Genomic DNA, 17797 nt, shown 5'->3' with positions numbered 1-17797 from the left:
TAATAGCAAAGCATTTCTGAATTGATGATATAGATCTACCCAAACCCCAAGACATTAGCAAACCCCAAGCAAGATAAATACAAAGGAAACCACATTTAAGACACCTCACAGTCAAACTGCTAAATAAAAAAGGTGGAGGCAGAATGGGGAGAATGGGGAGTAACTGCTTAGTGGGTATGAGGTTTTATTCCAGTTTGATGAAATGTTTTGGACCTACACAGTGGTGGTAGATGCACAATACTGTGAAAGTACTGAATGCCACTGATTTATTTTAAATGATTACTTTTGTTACATGCAATTCGCCTCAATAAAAAACTGAGGGGAAAAGACATAAATATATAATTCTCAAAATAAAAAAAAAAGTTTAACATGACCCTTTAACATATGAAGACAGTTTCACTCATAAGAGAAATGCATAATTCTCAAAATAAAAAAAAAAGTTTAACATGACCCTTTAACATATGAAGACAGTTTCACTCATAAGAGAAATGCAAATTAAGACTATGAAAATATACAATTTCCCAGCCATCAGGCTGGCAAAAGGTCAAAAGCTTAAAACTACAGTATTTGTTAGGGCTGTGCATAAACAGGCATTTTCACACATTGCCAGTAAACAGAAAAAACGGTACAACCCTTATAGAAGAATATAGTAATGACTATGGCAGGCAGGCCCTGTAGTGGTACTCCCACGCTCCCTACCTCCTGGTCCCCATGTCTTGCTTCTAACCAACAGAATATAGCAAAGGTGATGAGATGTCCCTCCTATGATTGTCATTATTATTATTATTGAGACAGGCTCTTGCTCTGTTGCCCAGAATGGAATGCAGTAATGTTATCACTGCAACTTTGAACTCCTGGGCTCAAATGATCCCCTCTAGTCCAGAGTAGCTAGGACTATACAGGTGCATGCCACCTCACCTGGCTAATTTTTAAATTTTTAGTAGAGATGACGTCTCACTACGTTGCCCAAGTTGGTCTTGAATTCCTGGCCTCAAGTGATTCTCCCATCTTGGTCTCTCAAAGTACTGGGATTATAGACATGAGCCTTGACACCCAGCTCTATGACTGTTCAACACTGTAAGACGGTTGACAGCTTGCTTGATATAGACACCCTCCTTGCTGGCTTGATGAAGTGGTCCTTTTGGGAAAGACAAGGAACTGTGGGTTGCCTCTAGGAGATGAGGCAGACTTCCAACTGACAAACAGAGAGCAGCTAAGACCCTCAGTCCTACAGTCACAATGAAAACAATTCTGCCTCAGTACTACAACTGCAGTTAAACAAAATGAAACATGAGTGACAGATTCTTCCCCAGTCAAGTCTCCAGGTGAAAACACAGCCCAGCAGACATCTGCATCACTGCCTTGTAAGCTCCTACCCAGAAGAACCAGTTAAGCCAAGCCTAGACTCCTGACCTACAGAAACTGAAATCAATGTGTTATGCAGCAATCCCACTTCCAGGAATTTAAATTAAAGATACACTCTCCGGCACACATACCCGATGAAAGGAACTATCTAAGGATTTTTCTGCTAGCAAATGTGAGCTTCAAGGTCTTGATGCCAAATACTATATATCCTTGACCATTTGAGATATGACTGAATATCACTTATATCTGAGCTCTGAGGGTACATTAATATGCTGGGTCAAAAGCGCCCAGGCACCAAAGGTCTTCAAGTTTGTTTGTTTTTTTTTTTTTCCTTTGAGACAGCCCTTGCTCTATTGACCAGGCTGGAGTTCAGTGGCACGATCTTGGCTCACTGCAACCTCTGCCACCTGGGTTCAAACAATTCTCCTGCCTCAGATTCCCGAGTAGCTAGGATGACAGGTGTGCACCACCATGCCCAGCTAATTTTTGTATTTTTAGTAGAGACGGGGTTTCTCCATGTTAGCCAGGCTGGTCTTGAACTCTTGACCTCAAGTGATCCATCTGGCTCAGTCTAAGTGCTGGTATTATAGGTGTGAGCCACCACGCCTGGCCAGGTCTTCAAGTTTTAAGAGTTTTTTAAAAATTAGAGCTGCATTTTGCTTCAGAATGATCCATGCCCAAATACAGAACCATGTTGACAGTGGGTTACAGAGTTTGCACGGGAAAGTTCAAGTTGTTACTGTGTTTTTTAAAAATCTTATCTATATGTATTGTTAAATCAGAGACCATGAGATCTACTTATCAGAACCAGGAAGATAAATTCTTCAGAGCTATTTCAACTGATACTTCTTTTCCTCAAAACTTGGTGGACTGTTGGGGAAAGGGCCCCACCATTTTTTGTCTTTGATATTAGCTCCAATTCTCATAAGTACATATAGGCCCTATAATTGTAGCAGAAAAAAAATGCATGATGGAAAATTTCCATAACCCACGCACTGAGACCTGAAAAATCATCCTTACTGGGTATAATTTATTATGATGCAATTAAGTGCCAACTGGTATTTCTCACCATGGACTGGTCAGGAACTGCTGCAAAGAAAAATAAACAGATCCTTCGGCATTATTTATATTCTAAAATTTGGTAAGGGGAAATCAGAATAAATTAGTTCTGAAATTATATTATGGATTTTTTAAAAGATTATCAAATAAAGTTATTTTTAAATAATTAAAGTTATACCTCCAATAATATAAAAATACATATGCATAAAGTTATTAATTTTAACATTATGTATAATTGCTGGATACTGCCAACTACCTAAATAGCCTAACGTAGGAGAAAGTTGGTTGAATAAACTATGATACATCCAAATAACAGAGTAATCTTCAACTGGGGAAAAAAAAAATGACTGAAGAGCTTTATGAACTGATAGTATAGCTATTTCCAGAAGACACTAAGTGAAAAAAGCAAGGTACAGAATAAATGTATGGTACACTATCTTTTGTGGATGACCAAAGGGGGTAATTATAAAGAAAAACAAAAAAGTCAGGCATGGTAGTTTATGCCCGTAATCCCAACATTTTGGGAGGCAGAGGCAGGAGGATCACTTGAGGCCAGGAGTTCAAGACCAGCCTGTTCAACATAGCAAGACCCCTGTCTCTACAAAAAATATTAAAAAATTAGCTGGGAGGCTGAGGTGGGAGAAGTACTTGAGCCCAGGAGTTTAAGGCTAGAGTGAGCTATGATAACAACACTGTACTACAGCCTGGATGACAGAGCAACACTTTGTGTCAAAAAAAAAAAAAGAGAGAGACAGAGAGAGGAAAAAAAACACATCTACTTACTTTCTTTAAAAAAAAAAAAAAGAATAAAAGGATGAATAAACAAGATGCCAATGATACTGATTATCCAAATGGGGTATAGAATAAAGGGAAGGGATAAAACACTAGGGGCCTGGGGATTGAAGGGAGAGCTAATTTGGGTAAATTGCAATGAATAAATTCACTATACCACCTTGTCTAAGGGAAAAATAACTATTAACAAATCCCGAACTCCTTTTAGTAGGTTTCTTTTTCACAGAGGTATGAATGAAGCAATTCTGAAACCATTCTGTGCGTATTGTAGACAACTGGGCGAATAAGTAAATGTACTGATGTTGTTGGAAGCAAAGTGAGAAGAGGGAAAACCAAGGAGAATCCTATAGAGTTGAGATTGGAATTAAGAGTTATCAGTATGAACCACAGTAAATTATGAAACTTGAATGTAGACTGTAAATTACATAACAGTATTCAGGGTTAAATTTCCTCAATGGTTTCAGACATATACATAATGCAAGGGAAAGAGGAAGGGAGAGAAGAAGGAAGAGGAAACAATAAAGGCAAATGTGGCAAAATGTTAAAAACTGGTGAATTCAGGTAAAAAGTATAAGTGAATTCAGGAAGTCTCCATATAATTCATGTAACTTATCTGTAATTTTAAAGTTATTTTGAAATAGTTAAAATAGCCAGGCATAGTGGTAGGTGTCTGCAATCCCAGCTACTCGGGAAGCTAAGGCACAAGAATCACTTGAGCCCAGGAAGCGGAGGTTGCAGTGCGCAGTGCCACTGCACCCCAGCCTGGGGAATAAGAGTGAAAAATAAAAATAATAAATAAATAAATAATAATAAAATAAAATGTCCCAACAAAAAAGAGAGAAGAGACACATATGTATTGAAATTTCTGAAAGCATATACTCAAATGTAAAGTTGTCAATCAATAAGGAGGCGAAGGAGAGGAGGAAAAGGAGCCGCTCTAAAATATCTTTAAATAAGACTGAATTCCATCCAGTAGCTTTCGTTAAATATATACTCCTAAATCAGGGGTTCCTAATCTGGGACTGAGGTTAGGTGGATTAAAGTCTATCCATCAAGAGGTCTGTGGATAGAATTCACTGAGTCTTTGAAGAGAATGGGAAAAAATTACATTTTAATTTCAGAAACTGATTTTTTTTTCCTTAATTACAGATGCAGGCAACAAACAACAGTTTTAGCAATACCTCTGACTTTATCAGGAAGAGAAGTCACATATATTTTCACTTCACATTAGCTGAGGTTCTCAAAACAGTGTATATCCCTTTCAGCATTTTCATAATACAGTAATTACACTTGCAGTTAAATTGTATTTAAAGTGATATATGATTTTAAAAAAATGTGTCACAAATTTACTTTTTAAATATTTTGATAACTATTTCAAAATCACTGTTTACTTTGTAATCCTATGCACTTAAATTTATTCACTTAAAATTGTTATTCTGGGCCAGCCAGATGTGGTAGCTCACACCTGTAATCCCAGCACTTTGGGAGGAAGATGCAGGCGGATCATTTGAGGTCAGGAGTTCGAAACCAGCCTGGCCAACATGGTGAGACCCTGTCTCTACCAAAAACACAAAAATTAGCCAGGCGTGGTGGTGCAAGCCTGCAGTCCCAGCTACTTGGGGGTCTGAGGCATGAGAATCACTTGAACCCAGGAGGCAAGAGGTTGCAATGAACTAAGACCACACCACTGCACTCCAGCCAGGGCAAGAGAGTGAGACTGTCTCAAAAAAAAAAAAAAAAAAAAAAAAAATTATTCTGAAAAGCAGACCATGGGCGTCAGACTGACCAATGGTTCCAGGGCACAAAAAAGTTAAGAATCTCTGCTTGCTCAGAGGTACAGGTCCCTCACTTGTTTACAACTATGTCACAATGAGGGGAATTAAAAGTTTACTTTTTTGCTTCGACATAAAGCAAATTATAAAAAGATACACATCATTGATAATTTTCCATCTAACCTTATTATTTAATTTCTAAGTAATGTCCCCTAAGCACCAGCACAAAAATTATTCAAAATAATAACTGTAACCTCACACAGAGTATCCAATAACAAATGTAACACTTACACATGTGAAACATACAGGCACACAGCAACTCTAACAATGAAGCAAGACTGTGAAACATTTTATCAAGAAACAAAAGTGTTTATACACTTTAAAAACTTGGTTAAAAACAAGGTACTATTTACCATCTCTCTTTTGGAAAATTTTTTAAAATTTCTTTAATGATTGGCTGGTAACAGGCATCCCTTTCTGCTTTCCCAGTTTCACTCCAGTCTCTCACAAACTGTTTCAATGTGGATTTTAACTTATCCATGTCAAATGTAGATGCTGGCATAATCTTTCCATTCCCCTGTTTAAAAAACAGACATCAATTAGCTTCTGAGAGAGTAATCCACTTTTATTATGGTTAAATAGACATGCTACTAAGGGGCTATATAGGTGGTTTAGTGGATAAATCACTAGCCTCTCACCTCAACCGGGGTTCAAGTGCAGCTTGAGATCCTAAATGAAAAGAGTTTGGTGGTCTCACTGCTACCCTCAAAAGATTAAGGTCCATTAATCATAAAACCACCATATAATTAAGCAGTCTTTACTCAGGAGAGGACCACACTGAGCTGCTATGGAGACTGAACATCCTCTCTAAGAGAGGGAAGAAAGTCCCTCCAGGTCATTGATGGGGCAGCATGGAGAGGCTCACACTGGAGTGGCCCAACTGTATCCATCCTGTGGATACAAAAAGAGGACTTCAGTTTCTATGTACTGCCAGTCCCTTGAGATTTATAAGTGAAAATAATTTCTTACAATAAAAGATGAACAGCAATAGATACAAGACACTGAAAAAATATGAGTTAAGCAAGGGAAGTTAATTTCTAGCTAGTAAAGTTGCTTTTAAAAATTTAAGTCACTAACTTTATATCCCAAAACCGAACATTATGTCAAAATGCATCAAAATCCCAACAATTATATTAGTACTTAAAAAAGGAAAACCAGCGAACAGATCCAGTCTCTGGCATACTGTTCTACTAAGCCTAATCAAATGACTGAACATTTAAGTTATAACTTTCTGAGTAAAGCAAATAGCCTGTGCCAGATCTAAAAATGAAATCCAGAAAGATTAAAAGACCTCAAAATACAGAGGCTGACCCTAAAATAAACACAAATAGAACAAACTTTCACATACATCTTCTCCATATTCTTTATTTTCAAACATATGTATGCAATCATTCACAATGGTCAGTAGTATTTCTTGATTATGATCAATGCATTTCCGGATCTTGTCCAAGTGAAGAAGAAACTGAGGAAGTAGTTTCTGTTGGTTAGCTGGAAGTGATCGAAATTGTCTTTCTGTTCGGTTCACTCGCTCATGCATACTGGTGCTAAAACATAAAAGGTGTTTTTTAAATTCGCAAAAGAATTCTCACCAGAGGCCAATCTTATTTTAAGGTTGTCTTTCTGTACAATTATTTCCTTCTTACGCTGGATACTGTCCTATCATTTACAATCTCTTGGCTTTTAAAAAGGCATTAACTTAGAAAGTTGTATATGTTTTTACTTTATTACAAATCCTTCTCTAAGCATCAAAATACAAATGGTTTATCACTAGTAAAAGTAAACATATGCACCAATTAGAAGGGGGAAAAGAAGACTGATGTACAATTAATTTATTTTTGTGTACTAAACTTTAAATTTTCAGCAAAACCAGCTTAATGCTTTAGATTTTTCCATCTTTAAGTAGCAAAATAAATACTGCTGTGAAATTATAATACATACAAAATGTCCTGAAATTAACTAAAAGCAAACCAAGTCGAATTTTTAAAAATATCACAGAAGATCTTATATACTACAAATTACCAAGCAAACAAAAATTGAAATTCTATAGTGTTTTACTTAACAATATCCACAATTTGCATTCCAAAAATGACCCCAAAGGTCACTTTGGGGACTACTTATTCATAAAACCAGAAAACAGAACATCATTTTTACTTATATTTACTTACTATTATTATTTTTGAGAGGGAGTTTCGCTCTTGTCACCCAGGCTGGAATGCAGTGGCACAGACTCGGCTCACTGCAACCTCTGCCTCCCAGGTTCAAGTCATCCTCCCACCTCAGCCTCCCAAGTAGCTGGGACTACAGACATGCGCCACCACATTCAGCTAATATTTTTGTATTTTTTTGTAGAGATGGGTTTCACCATGTTGCCCAGGTTGGTCTCAAACTCCTGGGCTCATGCAATCTGCCTGCCCTGGCTGCCCAGAGTGCTGCGATTATAGACATGAGCCACCACGCCTGGCCATAAGAACATCATTTTTTAAAGTTAAATATATACTCATAGTATATTATTTTTACATTGACAAGATGGCCAAAATTTAAAAGCCTGACTATATCAAATTTTGGTGAAAATATGGTATAATTAGAACATTTATACACTAATGGTAAGTGCATACATTAGTGCAACCACTTTGGCAAATTAAATTTAGAGTATTACCTAGTACAATTTAGCATAGTACTTGCCTTATGACCTAGTAATTATACTCCTAGAAACTCTTGGAAATGGGCCCCATGAAATATGAACAATTTTTCTCACAGTACTGTCAGAAATAACAAACAGGCCAGGCACAGTGGCTCATCCCTGTAATCCCTTGGCACTTTGGGAGGCCAAGGTGGGCGGATCACTTGAGGTCAGAAGTTCAAGACCAGTCTAGCTAGCCAACATGGTGAAAGCCCATCTCTACTAAAATACAAAAATTAGCTGGGCATGGTGGCGCCCACCAGTAATCCCAGCTACTTGGAAGGCTGAGGCAGGAGAATCGCTTGAACCCAGGAGGCAGAGGTCGCAGTGAGCCGAGATTGCACCACTGCATTCCAGCCTGGGCGACAGAGGAAGACTCCATCTCAAAAAAAAAAAAAAAAAAAAAAGTAACAAAATATCTGGAAACAACCCAAAGGTCTATTATCAGAAATTATCATATAGTTACTGTAGAATGAAGAAATTACAGTATATACAGTGGAATGCAGCAAAATGAGTAAATTACAGTTCATACAATAATATGTAAGGACTAAACACTGATCTTTTTTTTTTCTCTCTTCTCCAGGTTCCTCACTAAGAGGCCTGGGGCATCATGCCTTACAAATTATAAAATCTTGTTAGACAGGTTTTTTATTAACCCTATATAATGTGGCTTACTTTCCAACCTGATTCTGGTATGGCATCTTATGACAAATAGCAGGCTCAGAAGGAAATCAGAATATTTTACCCTAAAATATATTTCTTTGACATTTTGAAATGGCTGCCACAGGGCCAACAGATTTCAATGGCCCCGCAAAGCCATGTTTCCTAGGGGAAACGTGCATCTGTGGAGAATCTCCATGAATGCAACCAGGCCTTCCCTTTCTAGGCCTTTCCTGGATCCAGGAGAGATTAACTGAGAGCCTGACAACATTAAAGTCTAAAAAGTGACATTTAGTATCTCTTCCCTCTGAAGGCTGCTACCTAGAAGGCTTCATTTAACTTAACAAGAACCTTGGCCTCCACAAGTCCCTTAACTCAGGCATTCCTTTCTACTTACCATAGCTTACCTCTATCAACCAAGTACCAACTGAAGAATCCTTAAAACCCACCTATGACTTGTAACCCCCTCTTTAAGACGTCCTGCCTTTTGTGTGAGATCAATATATACCTTCCATGTAATCCTGTATCTCTAAAATGTATAAAACCAAGCTGTAACCTGACCACCTGGAGCACACTTTGTCAGGGTCCTTTGAGATCGTGTAACCACAGGCTGGGGTCACTATCATATTGGCCCAGAACAAACCTCTAAATATATTTGGGCAGAAACTGGCTACTCCCATCACCATCTGGATAAAACTCAAGAACATATACATTTGTTGAAAAAAATTGCAGGAAAAGACATAATGTATGATTGCATTTCATAGAAAACTAAATATTATTATTCAGGGACTAAGCATATCTGGAAAAACTACAAAGTAAAGAAGTAAAAATTCAGGTTAATGATTCTGAGGGTGAAAGAGACAGGATAATTTTTTTAAAAACTAGGTGATTGATGAGTGTTCACTGTATCATTCCTTACATTTTATATCTATATATATGTGTGTATGTTTAAATGTTCTTTGGTATTAATTCAGTATTAAATAAAAATGGAAGTATTTTTCATTTTCTATTTTCTTTTTTTTTTTTTTTGAGACGGAGTCTTGTCTTGCCCAGGCTGGAGTGCAGTGGCACGATCTCAGCTCACTGCAACCTCCCCCTCCCAGGTTCAAGCGACTCTCCTGCCTCAGTCTCCCAAGTAGCTGGGACTACAGGCGTGTGCCACCACACTCGGCTAATTTTTGTATTTTTAGTAGAGACGAGGTTTCACCATACTGTCCAGGATGGTCTCGATGTCTTTACCTCGTGATCCACCCACCTCTGCCTCCCAAAGTGCTGGCATTATAGGCCTGAGCCACTGTGCCCGGCCTTCATTTTCATTTTCAATTTCAAAACCTTTGTTGTTTGGTTTCTTAAATCTTTATTCATCCAAACAATTTTCTTATTTTTACCCTCTGCCAAATTATTCCAACTGCCAAACAGTAATGAACTTCAGAAGAAGATCCTGACGAACAAGCAAAAACCTCGCTGGTCGCGTTTTTACAAGCTTGTGTGTGGTGGCTTGGTGTGGGGGCCCTTAGGGATAAGGTGAAGAGATCAAGTTGGCAGAAGCTCCACTGACATCCCCCTCTGGGGAGAGTATAATAATGAGCTTTGAAGTCAGAAAGATCAGGGATGAAATCCGGGTTATAACACCTATTTGCCACAACACCAGGAAAACTACTTCCTTCCTTTGTGCAACTCTCTCATGTAGAGAAGCAAGATAAAGAATGAACAACGAGGTGACCATGGAAGCTACCATTTATTGAGATTTAATAAATGCCAAGGACTAAACCAAGTCAGTTAATACTGATTATTCTGAAACGTCTCCATAATTAGATAGGTAGCATTATGTTCCTCTGCTTACCAGACAGCGTTTCATTGGAAATAACGTACTCAAAAGATTTAGCCCAATAGCTTGAAAACACAGCAAGCACTCAAAATATATATATTACACATATACCTACTGTTCAATATACTATATATACACATTATATACATAGTATATATAGTATAAATATATACTATATAGTATATATAGTATATATATAGTATAAATAGTATATGTAGTATATAGTATATATACACCTATTCAAAAAAACAGTAGGTATATTTCATTTATATTACTAAAATGTTCAAAGTATGAAAAATGTAGAAATTAAAAGTACTCAGGGAAAGAAGGCCTAATAATTCCTCTTCTAGAGGGAACCACTTCTAACCTTTTGGCACATTTCTGTTTTGCTTAATACAAAGTTGCAGTGGCTCATGCCAGTAATCCCAGTATTTTGGGAGGCCAAAGTGGGAAGCCTGTTTGAGGCCAGGTGTTCAAAACCAGCCTGGGCAATACAGCAAGACCCTCATCTCTACAAAAAAAATGAAAAAACAGAATTAGCCAGGTGTGGTGGTGCATGCCCGTAGTCTCACCTACTCAGGAGGCTGAGGCAGGAGAACTGCTAGAGTCTAGAAAGTCAAGGGTGCAGTGAGCCATGATTGTGTCACTGCACTACAGGCTGGGTAACAGAGCAAAACCCTGTCTCCAAAATAGAGAAGAAAAAAAAAAGTAATCTAGCATCTTACTTTTTTTAAGCTGAATATTGACAAATTAAAATTGTATATATTTGTGGGGTACAAAGTGGATGTTCTTCATTCCATCTTACGTAACCAACAGTTACTTAGCTATTTCCCAACTACTGGTCATTTAGACACTCACCTGTTTTTATGATGAACATTTTGTATTCAAAATCTGTCTATAATTTAGGGGGAAAATTAGCATAAATTCTCGAAAACAGAATTACCAGGTGAGCAGGAAAACTTTATTTTTGAGATGGAGTCTCACTCTGTCACCTAGGCTGGAGTACAGTGGCATAGTCTCAACTCACTGCAAGCTCTGCCTCCCAGCTTCAAGCGATTCTTCTGGTTCAGCCTCGTAAGTAGATGGGACTACAGGTGCACACCACCATGCCCGGCTAATTTTTATATTTTTAGTAGAGATGGGGTTTCACCATGTTGGTCAGGCTGATCTCGAACTCCTGACCTGAAGTGATCGGCCAACCTCGGTCTCCCAAAGTATTAGGATTACAGGCATGAGCCCCCAAACCTGGCCAGAAGTAAGTATTTTTAAGGTTCTTGATATAAAATGATGTGTAGAAAGACTCCATCAATTTACATTCCTAACAACAGAGTATGACATTAAAGGAACTAAATGGCCACAACAAGTTAGGCAAACAGCAGAGCTTTGACAATTTACAATTCACCGTCAACAGACTGAACAGCCTTTCTTCCTAGTGTTTACTCTTGGGCACTGGATGCCCCACAACTTCCCTCTCACCACACCTCAAAACTCATACCCAAAGTGAACTTAGCACATGCCCCACAAAAACCTGCACTCCTTCCTTCATGGCTAATATTAACAAATGCACCCAAGTTAGAAATTAAAGAGTCATCAGCTGGGCATGGTGGCTCACGCCTGTAATCCCAGCACTTTGAGAGGCCAAGGTGGGCAGTTCACCTCAGGTCAGGAGTTTGAGATCGAGACCATCCTGGCTAACCCTGTCTCTACTAAAAATACAAAAAATTAGCCAGGCATGGTGGCATGCACCTGTAATCCCAGCTACTTGGGAAGCTGAGGCAGAAGAATCGCTTGAATCTGGGAGGCAGATGTTGCAGTGAGTTGAGATCGTGCCACTGCACTCCAGCCTGGGCAACAGAGCGAGACTCCATTTCAAAAAAAAAAAAAAAGCAATTAAGGAGTCATCCTAAATGTCTCTTCTCCTAGTCCCATAATCAATCAATAAGCCCAGGATACTTTCCAATTCTACTTCCTAACTCCTCCCCTGCCCTTCCCGCCCCACCTCTAATCAGATGAATTCTTCTAAAACACAAGTGTCATCCTGGTCATTATTCAGTATCTCTGTACTTCAGCATATGTAAAAAGCAATAAACGTTCAGTTACATTCCCACAGGTGCCACTTTTGGTTTTCCACAGAGATTACTTATTACCAAGTAGTATCAAGATTGCAAGGGTGAGTTGAGATGAGTTATAGACTGGTTAGAAGAGCTGTCAATTCTTGATACAGAAGTAACTACACAGAGCAGGATGAGATTCTTAAACCCCTGGTTACTTACTGGTGTGCAAAGCTGCCATAACATACATCCACCAGTGACTCTTAAAATAGGTGGGATCTTACTAAAGTTGAGAATATAGTCCAATCCTTACTATACCCTTATAACTGGGGCTAACTTCACTATCCTGCACATGCTTACCCTATCGGTATTGCTTTAAGGCAGGGGCCCACTGGCTACTTGGTTTTTTTGTAGTCTTATTGGTACACAGTCACACTATTTGATTACACAAAGCCTAAGGCTCCTTCCATTCAAGGGCAGAGTTGATGAGTTGTAACAAGAGACCACTTGGCCTTCAGAGCTTAAAATATTTACTGCCTGGCCCTTTTATGAAACTCTGTCAAACCTGCTTTGAAGGAGTATTTTACAAAAATCAGACTCTCCTTGGTTCCGAACTAAGTCAGCATCAGGAGGCGACATCCTCTTGCTGATAAGAGGAGAAAGTAAACTTAATAGCCATTTTTCCTCAATGGTGGTATCTCTGCCTCCAACTCTCTCTAGAAAGCTGGTGTCAGCAGTGACCTCAACTCTGATTTAGTCACCTGTCATCAGGGTGAGCCCACACCAGGTCTGAGCTAAATGCCATGGTCATAGGCCCATTCCTCTGCACTTAGTTGAACTACTCTGGGAAATCCAAATAGAAAAAAACATAACTTGTCAGAAATAAAGCCTGTCTTGATTCATTTTAAATCTTTATTAAATACCTAACATTAAATGTGTCTTACTAGTATAATTCTGCATTAATGCACCATAAAATTTTAGGTAACAGTTTTGGATTTTAGGTCAGATTCTACCACAACTGGATTGTGTAACCCTGAGCAAGTTGCTTACTGCTTTGTGTCTATCCACATCCTCACCTGCAAAAATCGGCTCCAAATCTCGATATTTAAAAATCTCATCCTGTTATTTCTAAAAGTAAGAAGTTTCTGAAAAGACTTTCAGCTTTTCAACTCTAGTATTGTCTATGTGCTAAGGTGCTTCATTCATAACAACACTGGGTTATAAAACTAACTTTTGCTATTCAATACAAATGAGCTATACCCATTTTTACCTTAATCAGAATGTCATCTAAGCAAAATCTGTAGGAATCACAAAATTGGAACCCATTAGAAAGTATTAATCAAAAGACATTCCTTGCTTTATGAGCTTTTATCTAAATCTCCTATGTATTAACTAAAAGATATATACCAGTAAAATTGATCCCTGCAAAATCTGGACGTACAGTTGACCCCTGAACAATACTTGGGTTGGGGCACCAACCCCCTGTGCAGTCGAAAACCCACAAGCAACTTTAATTCACCAAAAACTTAACTACTAATAGCCTACTACTGACCAAAAGCCTTACCAATAACATAAACAACTGACAGATATTTTGTATGTTATTACGTACTATATTCTTACAATAAAGCTAAAGAAAATATTAAAGTCATAAGAAAGGAAAAATACATTTACACTACTGCACTGCATTTATCAATACTGTAAATTTACATTATTTGACTACAAGATAAATCCTCTGTCTGAAATGGGGTTGGCGGGCAACCTCTGCTGCAGACCTCTATCTACAGTACATATGGAACAAATCAACTTTTTTTTGTAATGTCTTGACTTTTCTCTGCTTCTTGGGAGCACTTCCAGCATCACCAGTGGCACTTCATATGGGACCCATGGTGTTATTAAAGGTTTATGGTATTGCATTAAGTTTGATGAAATCTGTTTACTGCTATAGGCAATTTACTGGACAGACAAAAGCAGAGTGATTTTTTCAAGCAGATAATGGGAACATTTGAGCTCACTGCAAAAGCAACAGCAAGTGGCTACAAAATTATTACAGTAGTACCATATCTACTACAGATAATTTTATGCAACTACGATTTAATGCTACATCTTTGCTTGTTTACATTTATCTCAGTTGCAAATGGCTCCATGTAAGATCTGTGTTTGTGTACGGTTTGATAAATTTTAACTTTTTATAATAGATTTGTGTATATTTTATGGTAGTAAATGATAAACTAATATCTACACATATGCATTCATGGCATAACTTTTTCTTAATTTTTTCAATATTTCTAGGTTATGCAAGTTTGCTAAGTTTTTCAAATTCTTGCAAATCTCAAAACAATTTTCCAATGTTTATTTGAAAAAATTTGTGTATAAATGGACCCGTGCAGTCAGATCCATATTGTTTAAGGGTCAACTGTACTTGCTAAATGTGTAGAACCGGATTGTCCATCACAATCTACTTCGATAATGGAAAAGCTTTTATTTGCACTGTCCAATACAACAGACTCTAGCCACATGTAGCTATTGAGCACCTGAAATGTGGGTAGTAAAACTGAGCAACTAAATTTTAAAGTTTATTAAATACTGATTAATTTTAGCTTAAATTTATCCAGATATGATTAGTGGCTACATGCAGTTTAAGTCTAGAAGATCACAAAATATTAGAATGTAACAATCCACTGTTTTCTGCTACGTAAGTTTTCTGTACCCCTAGCCTTTAAGTGAGATTTTAAAAAGCATATTTTTGATGTTATACTATTTTCAGTCCAAGTATATGAAGTGCTTCAAGAGAGTATATACAAATAAAAACGATTTTTTTAAAAAATGAGATGTCCTGAATCCAACATTACACCAGTAAAGAATTGAGTATAGGAAATAGTATCACAAACACTAGAATATTCACACAAGAACTCTTCTCTATATTGCCACACTTCTGTTCCTGATCAACCCCTACCCCAATAAAGTCCCATCCCATTCTTACCCACAAACATCAATTTTAAATTGGTCCTAATATATTAAAAGTAAGTACAACTACACACTTAACTAAATGGGTCCACTATATTCCCAAAACATTTCCCAATATTCTTTCTAGATTTTTCAAGAGCAAAATGTACCAGACTTTTCTGTATCTCCCACTCTTAGCTATCTGATGTTAGCTGCCTTCCCTAACTGCATGGTTATTTCAGTCACAATTCCTGCATCAAATTCAATTCTCTGATGGTCTGCCTTGCTCCCTCTGTTACTACTAAATCCGGAGAAATAAAATATCCAAACTCCTCTTTTGGGCTCTGTAAAGTAATGCTGTCCCTGGTCCCTATTTCTGGGTTTAATCAGTAAATTATTTCATCAAGATCTTCGAAGTTCAAAAGTTCCTATCACATGTACAATCAGATTCCAAATAACTTTAAGCTTTCATTAAGCAAGCTTCTAAATTCAGACTAGTAAACCAATTTAACTATCCGTCAAAAACTTGACAGACTATTTGGGAATGAGAAATGTATTTCTTTGCTACCATTTGTTTTGTTAAAAATAGAGCTTAAACAACATATGCCAAGCACTAGTGACATAAAAATAAGTAAGACTCAGCCCCTGCCCTTGAGGAGGTCACAGCAAAGCAAGAGATTTATATAAACAAATATAATACATGAGATGAACAATATTTAAAAAGTTTGCATAAATCACAGCAGGAACCCACTTACGGGAACAGGTTTACCTGCGTAGGAGGTCATGTCTGTCTGATTCCAATTGCAGACTCAGAACATAGTCACCGGTGGACTCATATCTCTTACGTGAATAAAAGTGTTATCTTCACCTGAAAATCCAGTTAAGTCCCTTTCAGCTCTTGGAATTATAATTCTGTGATTAAACTACTTTTACATCTATCTAGAAGAAACGTGGAAGTTAGGGAGCTGGTTTTATGAATGAGGAGTGTACTTAAAAAGGTCCTACCACAGTGCCTAGCACAGCAGGGAAAATTAGACACATTTTTGCAGGAAAAAAGAACGTAAAGGCAGCTCTTATTGTGACTTCTCTCATTTCTCTCCTAATAATTAGCAAATTTTAGAATATCAGGACCACTTCCGCCCTTAATCACCCACCAGTTAAAGATACTGAGCAGCATCATTCAATCGCTCACACAAGTGTGCAAGTGCGTTCATAGCGCCAAAGAAGGGGTGGGTGGAAATCTTAAACTGCTCTTACAAGCACTGGTAACAGTTTGGGAAAATACGTCCTACAGCATCCCACGCGTAGGTGAACTTGGGCTCTCCATGTGTTCAGTTTGAAGGACATCGACCACACACACCAATCAGCCCAGCAGTGGACGATTCTACCACCATCGTCTTCTATCTGAAATTGTTACAGCGCTTCTCCGGTCACCCCCACCGGCCTCAAAGCCAAACCTTTAAGAGGACGGAGGCAGGAGAGCTAATCTGATCCTGAGGTCAGAAGACACGAGGCTGTGCAGCAGACGGCGCGGCGGACACGCGGGTGTGCAGGGCCGGGAGGGGCTGGGGTGGTGCGAGGTGACTCGGGGCCCGGAGGTCAGCTGCAGCAGCCGGGTCCCGACGCCTCGGAGGCGTGGCGGCGGGACGGCGAGCGCCCCCGTTTCGGCGGGTCTGCCGCCACCAGTGGGCGCCCCGACGGTCTGGGCCGGGGTCCGCCACGGGCTCCTTACCCGTAGTAGCGGAAGGCATTAATGATCTTCCAGAAGTGCTCACGCTCAAGCCTCTCCTCCTCCTCCTCGGTGCTGCGCGTGGCCGCCGCCGCCGCCGCCGAAACCGCCGCGGCCGAGCCCCAACGCCCAGCGGAAAACTGCACTTCCACCTCCTCGCTCCCACCGCCGCCTCCCCCGCAGCCCTCGGGCAGCCGGGAGGTGGGTGGCGGAGGGCGCCGCCGTCGCTGCATCGCCGCCGCGGCCCTCGGCCTGGCTCGCTTGCGTCTCGCCGCGACCGACAGCGTGGTGGCGGCTGCTTGGCCTTCCTCTAGACGGCGCCCGCCGCGGACATGCCCCCAGCTCGCGGCGCGCTCCGCCCCCGCCACCCTCAGGCCTCCATCCGCGCTGGGCTCCGCCAGGTCTTCAGGGCTCCCAGAACCAACGCGCATGCGTGTGCCGCGGTACGCGGAGGGCCCGTGCGGTCTGCGCTCATTTGCTGCCGGGCTTCGGAGACAGCGTGCTGACGTCATGATCACGCTTCCAAGGGCGGGGCCGAGGCCCTAGGGAGGTGGACGGAGGAGGAGCTCGTAGGTGGGGTGGGGCTAGCGCCGCAGTTACCTGTGCGCGGCCGCGTGGGTGGGACTTAAGAGCCTGCGAGTGCCGGATTGCGGAGCGGGAAGCTGAACGCAGGCCCAGGCAATAGCAAAGAAGGGCAAGGCAAAAAGGAAAAGTTTGGCTTTGATGAATTTATTAGGAATTTTTATTTCAGAAAGTCTAGAAGGAACGTCTTGTATCCATCCTAATTTAAGTTTTAATTCGCTTCCTAAATAAATTCCTATTTTTAATTAAGGGGGTGGGGAGTGAGCGCCATCTTTT

At 39.7% G+C, this 17797-nt stretch overlaps 1 protein-coding gene across 4 annotated transcripts in view; it reads right to left on the bottom strand.

The window, feature by feature from the left end:
- CARNMT1 (carnosine N-methyltransferase 1) overlaps positions 1-17397 on the bottom strand; it is a 45723-nt gene extending 28326 nt beyond the window's left edge. Inside the window, exons 1-3 of one of the 4 annotated variants that reach the window (XM_007969523.3) lie at positions 16943-17397; positions 6397-6592; positions 5402-5565 (exon numbers count right to left, since the gene is read on the bottom strand). In XM_007969523.3, coding sequence (XP_007967714.2) covers positions 5402-5565; positions 6397-6592; positions 16943-17370 — 788 coding nt within the window. In that variant the 5' untranslated portion in view covers positions 17371-17397. Of the gene's footprint in view, positions 1-5401; positions 5566-6396; positions 6593-15979; positions 16325-16364; positions 16447-16467; positions 16909-16942 lie in introns of those variants that run through there. The other 3 variants (XM_037998497.2, XM_037998495.2, XM_037998496.2) reach the window with 3 other exon arrangements.
- Positions 17398-17797: the final 400 nt, after the last annotated feature.

The sequence above is a fragment of the Chlorocebus sabaeus genome, chromosome 12, assembly GCF_047675955.1.
Source record: "Chlorocebus sabaeus isolate Y175 chromosome 12, mChlSab1.0.hap1, whole genome shotgun sequence".
Taxonomy (NCBI): domain Eukaryota; kingdom Metazoa; phylum Chordata; class Mammalia; order Primates; family Cercopithecidae; genus Chlorocebus; species Chlorocebus sabaeus.
Note: the sequence above shows the minus strand (reverse complement) of the source record. Positions and strands in the feature narration are given on the sequence as shown.